Genomic DNA, 19640 nt, shown 5'->3' with positions numbered 1-19640 from the left:
AGATGCACATGAAGTGACCCGAGCACAGCCTATAAGAACATCAATTCTTTCTTTTTCACTTAAAGCATTTTATAATGCTTTTCTTGAGTCGAGTGGTTATCAAGAACAGTCTCTTTACCTCTACAAGGTAGGGGTAAGGTCTGTCTATGAGAATATTAATTTTTCTTCACCTAAAGCATTTTATCATGCTTTTTTTGAGCCACGGGTTTATTACAATTTGCAAATATTTTATTTACATTCACAAGATAGGGATAAGATTTATGCACACACTATCCTTTTTATACTCCACTTATAAGAATTATTGTTGTTATTGTGATTATTGGTATTAAAGCATATTATCTATAACTTGATATTCTTTCTTGTTTTAAATTGTGATTCAAATGTCTTCACAACATAAATAAAACATCTTTTCTGAATTCTGCAAAATTCTGCTATTTTAGACAATTGTTATTATGGACTTTTAATATTTAGCACAACTTTGTGGAAAATGAAAAATTTTATTTGGTGTCTCATACAACTTACATTAGTTGTATAAGGCAACTTTTTGTCTCACAATTTTGTGATCCAGAATTCTGTGTACCCAAAAGTGTAAGATTGGGGTCCATAATTTTGTGAGACAAAAAGAAACCTCATACAATTAGTGTCAGTTGTATGAGACACGAAATAAAACTTCTCGTCGAAAATGGTTATGAATATAATTAAATTGACTACTCGTCCTAGTGACACTCCTACAATTTACACAAGCAATCACTAAAATTACTTACTTAACCTCCAAATATCTTATCTCTTCACAAAGGACACGTGTTCGTTCATATTATACACATCGTCCCTTCACCATATCCCAACAAACTTTTGTCTCACTCGAAAATCACTTAAAACGACGTCGTAATAACTCAATTACTTTGTATACGATGTCGTAATAATGCCAAGGCCACTATTTTAGCTTTCATCTTAAACTGAACGAGTATGGGACTGTGTGTGAGAGTGAAGAAAACGAGCTCAACGTGAACGGAGAAAATGTTGCCAATTGGCGGCAAAGGCGGCGGAGTTGGCCAGTTACTGGCGGCAGTAGCGGCGGCTCTACTGCTCCGCCTTTTCTCTTCCCCTGGCCCGGCGCTTTTGCCGGAAAATGAAGCTCTTCCCGACGATGACGATGAGAGAGAAAGTGAAAATGACGAAGCTCCGACTCCGATCACTGGAAAAGTAGCTCCGGTTACTATTAAATGGACTAATATTACTTGCTCTCTCTCTGATAAATCCTCTAACACTGTGAGTCCACTGCCTTGTTACATAAAGCATGCAAACCTATGTTGATAAATGTTATAGTAATCATTTGGTGAACTTATGAACAGTTTTTTTTATTTAGCTATTTATCAAAAAAATTGTAAAATTCAGCTGAAATTGATGATAAAGCTCACAACTTATTAGTATTACCAAATGTGTGTGTATGTGTTAATTATTTTGTAGAGATTGAGATTATAGAATTTGCTCCAATCAAGCGGTCTAGTAGTTCGGAGTAACACATCAAACTTAGCTTAACGATGAACTTCTTTTTAGTCGACTTCATCTGTTTGCTGATATCTGTGAGGCATTTATGCCTTTTTATTTGTATATGTCGGAAATAGATATTACTGCTCGTGAATTACAACAAAATATAATTCCTGTTAAGTTTCTGAAGAATTATCAGTTGCCATATACCGAACTAGTAATTGTGTTATATGATTCAGTATATAACAAAAATATCATTATATCGTGATAGACATTGTATTCTAGGACAGGGAATGCGCAGTTATCTTAGTAATTGATCTATATATTACAGCAATGGCAACTAAGCCTCAATCCAAACACGTTAGGTTCGGTTATATGAATTCTCACTGACCATGTTACTTCATATACACACATTCTAATAATATACAAAATAACATAATAATTATTAGTTGGGAGCTATGTATATTACATAGATACTGGTGGTTGTTTGAGAGACAACCGATAATATATACTGATGTAACTCTATAACCAATGAATATTCTCAATGACTATGAAAAGGAAACCTTTCTGCTCATCTCTTTCCTTCTTAGTAGCCAAACATATATAGTTACTTCAAAGTGACTTCACAGTTTCTTTGATACTATCTTCATAATCTAGACTATTTCCTCGATCTTCATGACTGTGGCCTGACCTTATAAGTTACTGTGTCTTCCCCTTAACTTTAATATTCATCTACATATTCTTTTGCTCTCCCTTTAACTTTCTCTCATTTTTGCTTTGGAATAGCTAATTTCTGGTTATAATGATTTAAGCAACTTGCAAGTTCCCATGATTGGAATTGTGTAGTTATTTTAAGAGCCAGATTCAAATGATACTGATATTGACGTTCAGAATCTTTCTGGTTATCTTTTCCTTCTCCCCCAAAACTCTAGGTGCGGTTTTTGCTAAAAAATGTGACCGGAGAAGCCAAACCTGGTCGATTGCTAGCGTTAATGGGTCCATCAGGATCAGGAAAGACAACTCTTCTCAATGTTTTGGCAGGTCAGATAAACGCATCACCCACGTTACATTTGTCTGGCCTTTTGGACATTAATGGGGTGCCATTTTCAAACAAAATATACAAGTACGCTGGCTTCAATAACCACTGTCAATTAGACTGATTACTTTTCTCTTGAGAGAAATTCTAAGTAAGATGATGTAAGTTCTTGCTACTGCAGGTTTGCTTATGTTCGACAAGAGGACCTTTTCTTTTCCCAGTTGACTGTTCGAGAAACACTCTCTCTTGCTGCTGAACTGCAGCTACAGGACGTATCTTCAATAGAAGAGAGAGATGAATATGTGAACAATCTATTGTTTAAACTGGGTTTGGTAAGGCTTCCCTTCGTCTTATCTTGGTAATTGTGTAGGAACCGTTCTAGTTAAAGAAATTGTTCCACGAAACAAACCTCTCGTTCTCTGATGGCTGTAGATTGTTCTAGTCTTTTCCTCAAGTTTAGTAGAGAACTCACTCTGATTTGTCCTTAGCCTTGTTGGTTTCATGTCACTCCTAAAGGTCAGTTGTGCTGATTCACGCATTGGTGATGCAAAAGTTCGTGGAATTAGTGGAGGTGAAAAGAAGCGCCTGTCGCTTGCATGTGAGCTTATTGCCAGTCCATCTGCAGTTTTTGCGGATGAACCTACTACTGGTAAGTTATGCTATCTCTTTTTGCAGTCCACATTTGCTGACATTACGCTTTGACCATGATGGCATCATCCAAATTTTCTGCTTTTATTGAACTCAGTTGACCAGTGAGTACTTCTTGTCTGGTTGATATTATATGCTGTAATTCTTATAGTGCCTAGACATTGCAACATTGCTTGAAGATCGTATAAACCATGGAGGGCCTTTATAAAAGCTTAAAGGTTTTAAATTAGGATAACTATAGATTTCCCTGTCAATTTTCTCTATGAAGTCAAAATGGCAAAGACTCCCAATTTTTCACTATGATCTCTTCTATCTTTTGTTTATAATGGTACTTCCCTCCTGGCCACGACTATTTTATCCCAGTTGTCCTGATTCCCTGGTGACGTGATAGTGTCAAGCTATTTGCAGTGGAAGTCAGAATATCGTGGAAATGCAGAAAAAGCTTATTGGGCTTGCATAGGAATTGGAATCCTGTGACTATATGGTTATAGAAAAGTCTAAAATCACGATTCAGAATATATCTTATATTCTTGTAGAACCTGGGTCTGTTTGTTCTTCTACTCGCACAGAGAATATGCTGTACTCAATAATGTCCAAAATCAAAAGCCTTCACTTCTACTCTGTAGTCTGAAGGGAATTCTTTAGATGATGTAGTCAGTGTGGAATTATGGTGCTATTAAGGACTTCAAAACCATGCTTGGGGATTATGTATTGTCCTGTCCTGTTGTATGCCTAAATGTAAACGCTTGATTTTGTTTATGTGTCAAGGAAACCTTGTGGGGTCTTTACTTAGACAAATGATTCTAACTCTGAAGTACTTTAACAGTTGCATTCGGGTTGTAGAAGCTTCTACATGTAGAAGGGGAAGGAGTAAGCATATAAAATGAAAGCTAACAAAATGAGCTCACTGGAAAGAAAACATTCAAACTGGAACTAAATCAGTGTCATACATTTATTAGTTCTATGAAAGACAATCTCAATGAATGTCTCCCTCTTTTCATATAGAGTTCATTTATGCATCCAAGTCTTATCCTGTTATTCTCTTCTATGTTAATGATATTTTCTTAAAAAAGGATCTTCTATGTTAATGGCATGCCTCTTTTATTAATGGTTTTCTGGTATCTGGATTCTTTAGCCTCCTGCAGTGGAGGTTCAACTTGAAAGCTAGATGTATTATGTTTTACTTGGCATTGAATCATAAACAACATTGTAATTGTTGGAAGTTTTCTACCCATACTTGTACAAAAGATGAACTTCACTTTCCTTGGTGTCAGTTGCAAAATATTACTAACCCTGTATAGTGTAATGTAGGACCAAGTATATTTATAATGTAAAATATTCTGATTTTAATAGAAACAACTGAAATCTACTATTGAAGTCATAATAATTACGTGAAGACGAGGATTTTCTTGAATGGTTGCTTTCTCACCTTTTTACTCCCTGCCCACAAAACCCTGCTTTCAGGACTTGATGCTTTTCAAGCAGAGCGAGTGATGGAAACGCTAAGACAACTAGCACAGGATGGCCATACTGTTATATGCTCTATACACCAGCCTAGAGGTTCTGTGTATGCAAAATTCGACGACATTGCTCTTTTGGCAGAGGGTTCACTCGTCTATGCTGGTCCTGCACATGATGAAGTACTGGCATACTTCTCGAAATTCGGGTGTGTTATATGATCTATCCCCCAAGTTAGTTATATAGTTTATATAACCTTATAGTGTTGTGCTACTGTTGGTTCTCACTTTCTGGCATTGTATTCCTGGAATTGGCTTATTTGTGTGGTTAGTGGTCTAACGAGATAAATGTCTAGATGAATCCAATTAATCAGAAATATTCTTCTTCTGTTTAAGTACAAAAAAAGTCATGTTGATAAACTTGAGGGTGAGTTCAATGTTGCATTTTATTCTTAAACACATAGATAACAAGTTAGAATGTGGTAAAACGAAATAGCACGCCAGCGTGATAATGCAGTGTCCTATTATAATTATAAGTATGATTGTAAACTTTATGATGTAACATTTATCCTTGCTCTTTTTTTCCTGGTTATTTTTGTGTTGGTGGTTGGGGGAAGAGGGATGGGCATGCATGTATAAATGTGTGTGTGTGTGTGCACGCGTCTGTGTGTGTCTAAATTTATGCATTTGTGCTTTGCCATTGCCATATGGATATGGAGCCAGCTTGCTTTCCTATGATTTACATGAAGTGCGAACTGCAATGTGTTAATCAAGTATTGGTTGGTGGTTACTAAATGACAGGTACATTTGTCCAGATCATGTGAATCCTGCTGAATTTTTGGCTGATCTAATATCTATAGACTATAGTTCGTCCGAGAGTGTATACGCTTCCCAAAAGAGAATAGATGGTCTAGTTGAGTCATTCTCAGAACAGATATCGGAGGTTTTATATGCAACTCCACTTGTAAGGGATAGCTCGAAAACCCGTGTAAACTTAACAAAGAAATCTATTTCACGTAAAGGTGGTTGGTGGAGGCAGTTCTGGTTACTTCTCAAACGTGCTTGGATGCAAGTGAGTTCCATCTCTCTCTCTAATCCTCTTCCAATCTCACTTCTCTGATTTAACAGGAATTTATGGATTATAAATAGTGACTTAACTCAATTGCTTCATTAATCTGCTGGAACTATAAATCATATAGAAGAAATGTTAGATGAGTTTGTTCCTTTGTGGTAAATTTTAACAGATAAACGAAGAGTAATTGCAGCATTACCATGTTATGTAGCTAGTTGGAACTGACCTTATCATCAATAGTGTATGCTTTATTTCTTTTCCTTGCTGCCTGAGGCTTCCTTCCTTCTAATGCTCAATAATCTTTAGTACTTCTTATACCAAAAAAAAATTGTGATATTTGAAGCAATTTGCTTCTTTGGGTCTGTTATAATTGAGATTAGTTATTGATCAATAGGCTTCTCGAGATGGACCAACAAACAAAGTTCGGGCAAGGATGTCAATGGCATCAGCATTGATTTTTGGCTCTGTTTTCTGGAGGATGGGCAGATCCCAGACGTCAATACAAGACAGAATGGGATTACTTCAGGTGAGAAATGCCACTATATATATATATATTTATATCAGATCCTTTATCAATAAGATTAATTTAGCGTCAACAAGTAATCTTGATTGCTCATGAATGAAAGAGATGAACATCTCTTCTTTTTCTATGTTCAACAGCGATTTTTCTGCTTTCAGCGATATTTTTATTCTTTAGCCAATTGGCCAGCTAATAATCTGTGGCCAAATAACCTACATTGAGCAAGGACTCAATATTTCCACCCATTGAAAAGCATCAAATATGAAAGTACATGTGCCAAGTGATAAGGCCACGGGGTTCCTGATCAATTTCCTTCCCATTTTCCTTTGTTCATGCTTAGGTTGCTGCAATAAACACTGCTATGGCAGCTCTCACAAAAACAGTAGGTGTCTTTCCCAAGGAACGAGCAATTGTTGACAGAGAGCGTGCCAAAGGGTCTTATGCTCTGGGACCTTATTTGCTTTCCAAGTTGATTGCCGAGATTCCTGTTGGAGCAGCATTTCCACTACTCTTTGGTAGCATCCTGTACCCTATGGCTCGACTTCATCCTACCATTTCTAGGTGAGCTTAACACTGTTTATGAGTTGTATACATATATGAGTTGCTGATAAGGATAAGCTACTAAGGCTATTTCATGTAAACTTCCTCCGCAAATTTGAGCATGTTTTTTTGTTCAAAGACTGAGGTCTCTCCTTGTTTTAAATATTTAACAAAAAAGAGCCTAACAATCAAAAGGTCCAAGGTACCAGCAGATCCTTGAGGCTGTTTTGAGTAAAGTATGGAGAAACTGCATATCAATGCATTTTCCTGTGACTAATATTTAGGAGAAGATAGAGAAGGCCATTAAGCTACAATACCTCAATAAATACATAAACGTAAGCTTAGAAACAACTGAAACTTTTAATATCTTTATTACAAGCATCCACATTCCCGTAATTTTTGTAGGTTGAATAGCAACAAAGGATATAATAATCTCAGTTATAATCAGTTCATCTGTCTTTTTTTTTTTAAACTCCTCCCAATTTAGGAGGATCTATAGTGTTGTCACACTTCCCCTCCAGCGTGACTTGAACCCAGGACCTAACGGTCGTGGGTGGAGATGCTTTTACCAATTGAGCAAGCCTCACTTGTTGTTCTCTGTCCCTTACAAAAAAAGACGTGGTTAACTTTTTGTTAGTTGTCCAAATTTTTCTTGAACAAAGTAATTGAAATGGGGACAGACATTTGGAGGTTTTCTTCTTTTGTCAACTTTCCGAGCCATCCTATTTATTACTTTAGACCGTCAGTAAGATGCCATACAAGCTTCTTCACTAGTCACTGTGATGAGCAAATATTTATTAGCTTTAAAGAATATATTTACCCTGAAGTTTTACTTTGCCTTTATACTCAAAACGGGATTTTATAGTCAATCTTTTTACTCTAGGGCATTCATCCATTCTCACTTGCCGAATTTTACTGGCATCAATGACCCTTTTTTCCCATCCAGTGAGATGCTACCAGTAGCTATTGGTATTTCAATTAAATTAAATGCAAGCAATTGATTGCAGAAGAGGATAGAAACACACACTATAATGAGTGCTGACATCTTTATACTTTTGGTTTATAGATTTGGGAAGTTCTGCGGAATTGTAACTGTGGAGTCTTTTTCTGCATCTGCTATGGGTTTGACTGTAGGAGCTATGGTTCCAACAACTGAAGCCGCATTAGCATTGGGTCCCTCTCTTATGACAGTTTTTATTGTCTTTGGGGGGTACTACGTCAATTCAGAAAACACACCAATTATTTTTCGGTGGATTCCTCGGGTTTCTCTTATAAGATGGTACGAATGTTCCTTCATATGCAAAAGTACTTGGCGATTCCTTGGTGTTACTATTCTTTCCTATCCAAGGACCTTAACTCTGGCGAATTTCTTGTTACTTTCAGGGCGTTTCAGGGGCTTTGCATCAATGAATTTAGTGGCCTTCAATTTGAGCATCAAAATTCATTTGACATACAATCTGGTGAACAGGTGAGCGAAGACATAGAACGCTTTGTTTTACTTAATAGAATTCTCCTGAACTGCGTTAAATATCTTTCACACCTCTTGGGATGCGGCCCTTTCCCAGACCCTGCGTGAATGCGGGAGGCTTCATGCACCAGGCTGCCCTTTTGTTTTTTGGCGTTAATATCTTTCCATCGAAATCTTCATATATGTCCATTAAATTTTTAGATCATTGAACTAAAACTTCCTTTTAGAAGGCAAAATTTTCTCTAATCCACCCAGAACATCATGTTGGGGTCTTTTCACACTGTATGCGATTGAAGTCCTGAAACATAGGTTCAGAGAGAACTAACACCAGCTCCAGATGGCTAGTGAACCTTTTGAAGTCCTCATATTAGCATGACCATGTGATCATGTGATGCAACCTGGGGAAAAAGACCAATCTGTGACTGATAACAAACACTAGGTTGACATGACTGACAGTATACCTTTGTGATATCATTTAGCAGTACTGTAACTATTGCTTTCTCATCTGTTTTCTTTTTTCATTTTTATTTACCTTTTCATGGTTTTGTTGTTCCATTTTGTATCTTTATTTGGTGACGTATTTGTTGAGTTGTTATGCTTCTTTTGTTCTTCTTCAGTGAGGTCATGCGTCTGTTTGACACCTACTGAACTTCTAAAACGTAAACTAGCTTCGTTCTATTTTAGAGGTGTCATTTTAGGCCAAGGCAAAACCAAGTAGTGGGTGAACATAGTAAGGTGATGATAAACAGAGATAACCCGTAACGTGGAAAATTGAAGTCAATACACAACAGAAATCTGTAGTAGACACTAAAATAGCAGCAAAACTTTTTGTTGTCGAAAAAAGTGGACTATTGCTGCCTTTTGGATCTCCAGGAGTTGGTTCTGTCGCAAGAAAGATATCATTCAGTGTCGAACTTCAATATTGAACCCATATCCTCCCCTCTCCTCATATTATGCTTACTGATGGAAAACCCCCAAGAATGAGACCCTTGATGTGGAAGAAAAGTATTTGATCTTTGTATAATAGTGATGTTGAGTGACTAAAATAGAACGTGATTGTGAAATTGTTTTCATTGTTATATACCAACATCTTGAGTTTCACTTATATGCAGGCACTTGAGCGGCTATCATTTGGAGGCAGTCGAATAAGTGATACAATTATTGCTCAAAGTAGAATACTAATGTTTTGGTATTACACAACGTACCTTCTCTTGGAGAAAAATAAACCCAAGTATCAGCGGCTTGAACCACCAGCACGTCTCAAAGAAGTCGAGGAAGAGGCCAAAGAGGTCGAGGAAGAGCCAGAAAAGGAAGTGCCAAAGTTTCAGGCTGTAAAGGATGATGATTTGCCTGAACCAGCTCAGCAAGTTGAATCTCCTCCCGCGGATGAAGGTAAACCCAACCAACAGCAGGAAATTTCTCCTGCTGAACTTGATCTGTTTAACCTTGACGGCTTCTAAATTGCTTGGGAAAATGGATGATGTTGATACAAAGATGTGCCACTTTTTCATTGATTTATCTCCTACAGGTGCTAATCAAAAGGAGATGCCTGTGCAGTAAAAGGAGGTCTTTCTTATGTGAGCTAGTGAGATAATTCTAGCATACAGTTAAAATTCATCTCCTTCCTGTATCTTTAGGGGTCAAAAGCATTAGAAATTCCATGAAGATGGTCCAGAATAGTCTTGAAGTATGGTAATATGAGCAGAATTCAGATGTAAAGCTGCAAAGGACGAACTTCTTAGCCTATTTTATTTCTCATTTAAAAAAAAAAGTTTACTGCTGGTTGGAAACCAAACCTATGATGGGTCGGTAATGGTTGCTCGTATCAATAGCTTTTTCATCCTTGAATTGTAGGGCTGAAAGTTTGATTTTCTAATGATTAGACATGGTGAATATCTGTGGTGATATTTCAGTTGGTAGAGCAACGATGAAGTTGTCTCCATGTGACCTATAGATCACGGGTTTGAGCTGTAATAGCAGCCACTAATGTTTGCATTAGAGTAGGTTGTGTATATCACAACCCTTGGGTGCGGTCCTTTTTCGGACCCTGCGGGAATGCGGGATGCCTTGTGCCCAGACTGTCCTTTTATATTTCAGTTGGTAATCCATTGGTGATGGGTATAATGTTTTGCCATATCTTCTTTTGTTGATTTATAAAAGGTTATTTAGGAATCTTGCACCTAAGAGTGTAGCCTAGCGACAATAAAATGAGCGAAATCTTTAGTTAACTACCTTTCGCGTAGTAAAATTTTGACGGATTTACCATAGTAGTTATGGCTATTTAACTTCACCAAAATTACTAGAAGGAAAATTCAAATTTTCATCTGGTTTTCTCCTATCACCAAGTCATTGAGTTTTAACAAAAATAACGATAATAATAATACTAAAAAAAGGCACTTTGTTATAATAACACCAAAACTAATAGTAAGGAACAAGAATGATAACTTGTATGCTCTAAAAACTGAAAGATCATTTAACGTTGACTAGAATCACATTCGAATTCATTTGACTTTAAAATGAATTCTATTAAATAATCTATTGACAAAAGTAAGTCAACGTGCTTAAGCACGTCTTAACTTGATATAAGCATTGTAGGATCTATGGTCAACAAAATTTTTTATTTATTAAAACAAAACAAAAACAGAAATAAAAAACAAGGTCCATCCAAATATATGCTATTTCTTTTTGGTTGACATTTCCTTTATATTGCAACTCTGTGGTCTTTTAAATGACGGGGATACGTAAAGCCTAGCTATACGATATGATACTAAATTATATGAAAAATATTTTGAGTTGTAATTCTTTTCAAGTTAATATGATAAAAAAAAATATTTATAACGTTCGTTAAAATTCGTACAATTTGAATCTCCATAAGCTAAATAAATCATATAAATTAAAATAGAGTAGAAGAGAGTTCTAAGTCAAATTGAAATCTCGTACCTCAACATGTATGGCGAACGTTGTAACCGTTAGACTGTAATTCGAAACTTTTTTTTTTTGTTGCTAATAACTGTAATTCTAATCTCATAACTAAGTAATGTATAATGAAGTTGCAACAATTAGACTACAACTTTAATCGTCGAACTTTAGATGATTATCATTATTGACTTTATTATGTCTGATTTTATGATATTAATTTATTTAAAAGTTCTTTACCGTGTCCTCCAAAAACAGAATTTTTTTAATTCTTTTATTTTTAAATTTTTTTGTGCTTCCAACTCAGTTTGGCGTCAGCCAATGAAAAAAATACTAATATATAGAATTTCTGGGGCCTTGTTTGGAAAATTCCAGCCCTAGCTCCTGGAAAACAACCTGATGATCTGTATTTCCAACTACTTTCCCATTTCATTTTCCAATTAAATTAATAATAGCTCTTTAATTTATTACTTAATGGATATTTTATATTATAACGTCCAACCCTAAATGAATAAAAGAAAGCAACAATGGCAAGATACAAAGAACATAAATTAATTAAAGAACCGTCTTTGCCCTTAGACAGGCCACAAAAGTCAAGCCATATCCAAAGGGTTAGAGTCAACTGAATTTTGATGCTGACAGTTATGACACGGTTTTGCATAATTAAGACTTTAATTAACACTATTAATTATATGTCCCTAGCATCTATAAATAATACCCAATGGTTCATAACTCAAACCACATTATTTCAATACTTCTTATACAACTCAAAATCACTCTAAAAAATGGCAACTACATCAACTTCTTTTCTGTTCTCTTCTCCACTTCTTCCTTCACCATTTTCACCAAAAAGAAGATCATCATTATCATCATCATCATCACGAGCTTCGAGCATGACTACGTTGGCAATGGGTAGAGAAGCCCGGGATCGAAACTACTACAACGGTCGTATTGTAGACGAGAACTTAATTATTCTACGTAAAAGAATTCACGAGATGAAGATGATTGAGAGGAATTACGAGCCTCCAGCTGAATGGATGAACTGGGAAAAAAGTCTCTACACGAATTATGACTCGAATATTTGCCAAGCAATGGGATTGTTGCAATCCCAATTGATGGATACAAGACCAAGTTTGGTTTTGGGCATGGTTGCACTTATTGGATTAAGTGTACCAACTTCAACTATTGTGCTCTTGTTTCATTTGATTGAGTTAACTAAAGCGATTTTAGCTGGATCACATATTTCTTGAAAACGTTTATCCCGTAACGGTCCAGACTCAACTGTCAAGTTATTGTTCGTTCTGGCCCCACTTTTGAGATCTCATGATTCTGTTCCCTTGAGATTTTAACCCAAAACGCGGCGTCTTGATAGTTGAATTACTAATCTCACCTTATATGACGCCTACTTACCTGTTATTGCTTCAGATTTTATTTCTTCTGGATTTGTATTAGTCTTTCCAAGAAGAAGATTTAAGATTTTTATTTATTTATATATTTAAATGTAGAACACAAAAACTAATTAATCTATTCTTTTCATTCTTTGTTCATTACAGTGTTTGTGTTTTTGTGTTATTTGCCTAGTTTAGACATCAGTTCTTTAATTTGTTTAACCCAATAAATGCATTTTATTATTATGTAGTATTTATCATCATTCAAGATATTTGTTTAATAGGTTTGTAAGAGAATAAATTAAGGTTCAACAAATATGTAGCCATTGTAAGTTATTGACCTTAGCACTAATCATTTTAAGTAGGGGTGTACAAATCGAACCGAAAAATCGCACCAAACCGAAAAGTCAAACCAAACCGATTAAAAAACCCGACATGGTTTGGTTTGATTTGGTTTGGTATTGAGTAAAAAAACTCGAACCAACCCGACATTCGGTTAATTACTAAATTCGGTTAACCTGAAAGTGTATATCAACGAAAATTATTATCAAACGACTAAAAAATTAATTATTATGTGCTATTAATAGAATTCTCCCCTAGGAATATTTTAATCGCTAATATGTTTGTCAATTTTTATATTTTAACTAAATAGATATATACTTGTTAAATATTTAACAAAGTAAGATTGAAATAATATGTAAGTAACAAAAAACCCGAAAACCCGAAAAACCCGACGAACCCAATAAATGCATTTTATTATTATGTAGAATTTATTCCTTTTTTTTTTATTTTCTTATTGTGAGTTTCCAACTCAGTTTGGCGTCAGCCAATGAAAATATTAAATAGGATATCTGGCACCTTCCAGGGAAAATTCAATGGTTCTTTCTTTCCAGCTACTTTCTGATTACATTGCAAAACAAGTTATGATTAGTTATTAAATAATGGCATCAAATTCTATAGAATAAAATAAGTCGTGGAAGCAGTCAATAATACTTACATTAAGGTAGACTGTTTACATTATATCTTTTGGGATGCAGTTCTTTTTCGGACCCTGCGTGAATACAGAATATTTTATACACCGGGACAATCGGTAACAAAGTCAACCCATATTCCAATAGGTAAACTTAACATCAAACGTCTGAAACTTTCTAATAACAGAGATTACAAAAATTCAATTTTGTGGGTTGATGGGCCAATATCAGATAATTATTCTTCTAATAAGAACATATAATACATTTGATTTTTGCCAAAAGAACGAGAAAGGTATTGATATGAGGCAATTTGGTGCCCTTTTTTTTGTATTAAATTATCTACAAAACGCGATATAACACGACCAATTATTTATTCAAAAGTCATTATTCAATACAACTCAATGTTACTCTAAAGAATGGAAATACATCTTCTTCTCTTTCGTTTTCTTCCTTCTCCATTTTTAGGAAAAAAGTACAATAACAACAACAAATTCAGTAAAATCTCACAAGTAGAGTCTGAGGAGGGTAAGTGTGTATACAGACTTTATCCATACCCTGGGAGGTAGAGAGACTGTTTCCGAAAGACCCTCGGCTCGAGAGTAAGCATTTTCACAAAAGGTAAAAAAAAAAAAAGAATCGATCACAAGCGCACCGAGACTTGACTATTTGCAACTCCAATAGATGGACATGCAAAATCAAGCTTGATTTTGGGCATGGTTGCTCTTTACCTTGCATTTGCAAACTTCGACACTTTTATAATTTTTCCATCTTTTGATCGAGGTGGCCATGAGGGGGTTGGTTGGATTACTTGTTCTTTTGACTTCAAGAAAGATTTAACGTCTATATAAGAGATAGTATCCTTTCCATAAAGTATAGCATCTCTAATATGACTGAATGGTTGGGGTAGGGAATTAAGCAATAATAGGGCTTGATCTTCGTCTTCAAACCTAACTTTCATATTATTCAAATCCATAAGAATCGAATCAAATGTGTCAAGATGTGAGCGTATAGAAGTACCTTCACTCATTCGTAGCATGTATAACTTTTTCTTCAAATAAAATCTGTCTTTCACTGTCCTTTTACTATACAAGGCCTTCAATTTTTTCCACGTGCCTTTGGCTGTGGTTTCTGAAGCTACTTCGCGCAAAACTTCATTCGAGAGATTTAGTATAATACTTGACTTTGCCTTTCTATCAAGTCTATCAAACTCCTTGTCTGATATATTCTCTGGCTTTCTCTCCTTTCCTTGCAGCGCTATGTCTACTCCATCTTGGATTAGGATAGCTTCCATCTTGATCTTCCACATTCCATAGTTTGCATTTCGATCAAATTTCTCAATATAATTCTTTCTTGAAGTCATGTTGACTGCTGAAACCAATTCTGTTTAGACTTGGCCTATATACGAATTTGTCAGGATCGTAAGTTTGGGGTAATGTATAATTTAATAAAGCTGTTGTGTAATATAAATAATAAAGACAATAAAAAGATAAACCATTTAACGTGGTTTGATCAAGTCCATAGAAAATAGTAGCAAATTCACTATAGTCAAGGTGTACAAAAAGAGTGTAAAGAAAAATTGCAAGTACTCAAATTTGCCCAAAGTATCTCAAGGAATAATCTCACAATAATCACTACAGAAAAGAGGTTCACTCAAATGTTTTCTCAACTCTAACTCTATGAAATATATGTACACCAAATTCTCTACTATATGACACAAGCTCAAATATACACAAAGATATATGAGAGAATAGAAGACTGCTTTGCTTGCTTTAGATTTTGGACAATTCAAATTATGGAAGAATTCAAGGCCCCTAACCTATTTATGTATAGGCAAAATGATTGCCTTTTTTAAAGGGTTAAGAGCCATCACAAAGGGCCAATATTATTTCAATAAAAGTAAGGCATCATGAATTGAAAAGGTCAATTTACGCCACTTTTGCTGGCATAAAGAAAGTAGAATATACACTATATACCCCGAAGTTCAACTGAAGCAAATGTTATAATTCACGCCATCTCTATCTCTATGAATTCGAGCGATCGTTTTCGAATCACCAAAAATTTTACGGATCGTAAAAAATGACCTAATAAATAATACTCATAGTTTCGCCATGTCCGTTCCTCATTTTTTTTGGCATTTTAGGGCCATAAAATAGGAATTTAGCACGATTTTCATATTTTCTTGTGCTATAGTCCATGCCATCTGCATGAATTCGGGAGATCGGATTCGAATCGCCTAAAATTTTGCATGACCATAAAAAATGACCTGATAAATAATAGTCATAGCTTTTCCATGACCATTCCTCGTTTTTTGGCATTTTAGGGCCATAAATCAGGAATTCAGCATGATTCCTAGATTTTCGTGTGCATAGTCCATGCCATCCGCATGAACTCAGGCAACCGGATCCGAATTGCCTAAAATTTTGTGTGACCATGGAAAATGACCTACTGAATAATAGTCATCGTTTCGCCATGACCATCCCTCGTTTTTTGGTATTTTAGGGCCATAAAACAGGAATTCATTACGATTCCTAGATTTTCGTGTGCTATAATCCACGTCATCTGCATGAATTCGGTGACCGGCTCCTAATCGCCTAAAATTTTACGGGACCATAAAAAACGATCTAATGAATAATAGTGATTGCTTCTCCATGACTGTTCCTCATTTTCTGGAATTTTTAGGGCCATAAAAAAGGAATTCTACACGAATCCAAGATTTTCGTGTGTTATAATCCACGCCTTCTACATGAATTCGGTTTACCGGCTCCGAATCGCCTAAAATTTTGCGGGACCATAAAAAACGATTTAATGAACAATAGTCATTATTTCGCCATGACCGTTCCTCTTTTTTTGGCATTTTAGGGCTGTAAAATAGGAATTCAGCACGATTCCCAGATTTTCGTGTGCTATAGTCCACGTCATCTGCTTGAATTCATGGGACCAGCTCCAAATAGCCTAATATTTTGCAGAACCATAAAAATGTCCTAATGAGAAATAGTCATCGCTTCGCAATGATTATTCCTCATTTTTTGTCATTTTAGGGCCATAAAACAGGAATTCAACATGATTCCCAAATTTTCGTGTGCTATAGTCCACGCCATCTGCATGAATTCGGGCAACAAGCTCCAAATCGTCTAAAATTTTGCAAGACCATAAAAATGACCTAATGAAAATAGTCATAGCTTCACCATGACTGTTCCTCGTTTTTTGGCATTTTAGGGCCATAAAATAGGAACTCAACACCATTTCTAGATTTTCGTGTGCTATAGTCCACGCCATCTGGATGAATTCGAGCAACTGGCTCCGAATCGACATAAATTTTGTGGGACTACAAAAAATAATCTAATGAACAATAGTCATCGCTTCGCCATGACCATTCCTCGTTTTTGGCATTTAAGGCCATAAAACAAGAATTTCGCTCGATTCCCAGATTTTTGTATGCTATGCATCCAGGAAATCGGACCCGAATCGCCTAAAAATTGTTCGGCCCATAAAAAATGACCAAAGGAATAATAGTCATCGCATTCCCATGACTATTCCTCCTTTTTTTTTGGTATTTTAGAGCCATAAAACTGAAATTTCACCCGATTCCTAGATTTTTGTGTGTTATAGCCCACGTCATCTGCATGCATCCGGGCGATCAGATCTGAACCGCCTAAATTTTTTGGACCATCAAGAACGACCTAAGGAAAAATAGTTATTGCTTTTCCATGACCGTTCCTCGTTTTTGGGCATTTTAGGGCCATAAAACTGGAATTCCGCCCAATTCCCATGCCATCTACATGCATCCTGGCGATCATACCCGAATCGCCTAAAATTTTATCGGCCCATCAGAAATGACCTAAGAAACGATATTCATCGCTTCTCCATAACCTTCCCTCATTTTTTGGCCTTTTAGAGCCGTAAAACTAGAATTCCACCGGATTCAAATTTTCGTGTGCTAGCCCACGCCATCTGTATACATTCGAGCGACCGGACCAGAATCGCCTAAAATTTTGTCTGACCATCAAAACCGATCTAAGGAATAATAGTAATCGCTTTTCCATGTCCGTTCCTCATTTTTTGGCATTTTAGTGTCATAAAACTGGACTTTTGCCCGATTCCCAAATTTTCGTATGCTATAGCCTACGCCATCTGCATTCATTCAGGTGACCGGACCTGAATCACCTAAAATTTTGCTAGCCCATCAAAAATGACCTAAGGAACAACAGTTATTGCTTCGCCACGTCCGTTCCTCATTTTTGGCATTTTAGGGCCATAAAAAATGAAATTCTGCCCGATTCCTAAATTTTCGTCTACTATAGCCCACGCCATCTGCATGCATCCAGGTGACTGGATCTGAATTGCCTAAAATTTTATCGGACCATAAAAAACGACCTAAGGAACAAAAGTTAGTGATTTTCCATGACTGTTCCTCGTATTTTTGCATTTTAAGGCCATAAAACACGAATTTCGCCCGATTCCCAAATTTTTATGTGCTATAGCCCACGCCATCTGCATGCATCCGGGCAACCAGACCCAAATCGCCTAAAATTTTTCTTGACCATAAAAAATGACCTAAGGAACAATAGTCATTGCTTCGCCATGATCGTTCCTTATTTTTTAAAAATTTAGGGCCCAAAAACTGGAATTCTGCCCAATTCTCAAATTTTCGTGTGCTATGCCCCCCGCCATCTTCATGCAGACCGGACCTGAATCACCTAAAATTTTGTCGGACCGTAAAAAATAACCTAAGGAACAATAGTCATCGTTTTTCCATGATCGTTCCTTTATTTTTGGACTTTAGGGCCATAAAACTAGATTTTAACCCGATTCTCAGATCTTCGTGTGCTATAGCCCACGCCGTCTACATGCATCCAGGTGACCGAAACCGAATTGCCTAAAATTTTCTCGGACCATAAAAAATAACCTAAGGAATAATAGTCATCGCGTCGCATGATCGTTCCTTGTTTTGTGGCAGTTTAGGGCTACAAAACTGGAATTCTCCCCGTTTTCCAGATTTTTATGTGCTATAGCCCACGCCATCTTGATCTATCTCGACGAATGGACCCGAATCACCTAAAATTTTACCGTACCATCAAACACGACCTAATGAGCAATATTCATTGCTTAGCCATGACCGTTTCTTGTTTTTGGGTTTTTAGGTACACAAAACTAGAATTTAGCATGATTCCCAGATTTTCGTGAGCTATAGCCCACGCCATGTGCATGCATTCGGGTTACCGGACCTGAATCGTCTAAAATTTTGTTGTCCCATCAGAAACAACCTAAGGAATAATAGTCATTGCTTCGGCATAACCATTGCTCATTTTTTTGGAATTTTATGGCCATAAAACTAGAATTCCGCCTGATTCCTAGATTTTCATGTGCTATAGCCCACGCCATCTGGATGCATCCCGACGACCGGACCCGAATCACCTAAAATTTTACCATACCATCAAATAATGACCTAATGAGAAATAGTCATTGCTTCGCCATGATCGTTCATCATATTTTGGCATTTAGGACCACAAAATTGGAATTCTGCTCGATTCCCAGATTTTCGTGTGCTATAGCCCATGCCATCTAAGGGATTAATAGTCACCGCCTTGCCATGACCGTTATCCTTTGTTTAGTGTTTTAGGGCCATAAAACCGGAATTCTGCCCGATTTCTAGATTTTTATGATCTATAGCTGTCATGACCCAGCCTAGGGCCGCGACGGATTACCGACAATAAGTGCCAATCATCACTAAACTTGCTGATAATCTACTAATCATGAATATAAATGGATAAGCTGAACAAGCATAAGCATAACTGATAAAAACTGTATCTGGAAAGTTGACATGGCTAACACAAGCTGACATATAATAACATACTAACTGCACTGGTGCATATCTACATGCATTTAAGAGTGCTGAACTGAAAAAGTACTGGACGAAACATGGCCCCATCATACCCAAACTAGTTGACTGTGCACATACTAAAAGATAAATAGCCCCGGGAGTAAGTGAAGTGACTCCAACAACTGGTGGATGGCCTACTGAAGTGGGTCAAACACTAATATATTTGTACCTACACGGCATGAAACGCAACGCTCCGGAAGGGACGTGAGTACGACATGTAGAAAATAGCATATGTATAGCATACTAAAGTATGAC

General features: G+C 36.5%; 2 protein-coding genes across 3 annotated transcripts; both read left to right on the top strand.

The window, feature by feature from the left end:
- LOC109235179 (ABC transporter G family member 7) lies at positions 940-10182 on the top strand. 2 transcript variants are annotated; one of them, XM_019401170.1, is made up of 12 exons: positions 940-1269; positions 2421-2611; positions 2706-2856; positions 3041-3173; positions 4637-4838; positions 5431-5701; positions 6096-6227; positions 6562-6782; positions 7828-8040; positions 8145-8229; positions 9342-9621; positions 9758-10182. In XM_019401170.1, the coding sequence occupies exons 1-12, from the start codon at positions 1018-1020 to the stop codon at positions 9787-9789; spliced, it is 2163 nt and encodes a 720-aa protein (XP_019256715.1). In that variant the 5' UTR covers positions 940-1017; the 3' UTR covers positions 9790-10182. The 2 variants fall into 2 exon arrangements, with proteins under 2 accessions (XP_019256715.1, XP_019256714.1); XM_019401169.1 differs by having other exon boundaries at positions 9342-10182.
- LOC109236148 lies at positions 11865-12692 on the top strand. The gene has a single exon (XM_019402360.1). The coding sequence runs from the start codon at positions 11931-11933 to the stop codon at positions 12393-12395; it is 465 nt and encodes a 154-aa protein (XP_019257905.1). The 5' UTR covers positions 11865-11930; the 3' UTR covers positions 12396-12692.

This window comes from Nicotiana attenuata, chromosome 12 (genome assembly GCF_001879085.1).
Source record: "Nicotiana attenuata strain UT chromosome 12, NIATTr2, whole genome shotgun sequence".
NCBI classification, from domain to species: domain Eukaryota; kingdom Viridiplantae; phylum Streptophyta; class Magnoliopsida; order Solanales; family Solanaceae; genus Nicotiana; species Nicotiana attenuata.
The sequence above is the reverse complement of the archived record's forward strand: the minus strand, read 5'-3'. Positions and strand labels throughout refer to the sequence as shown.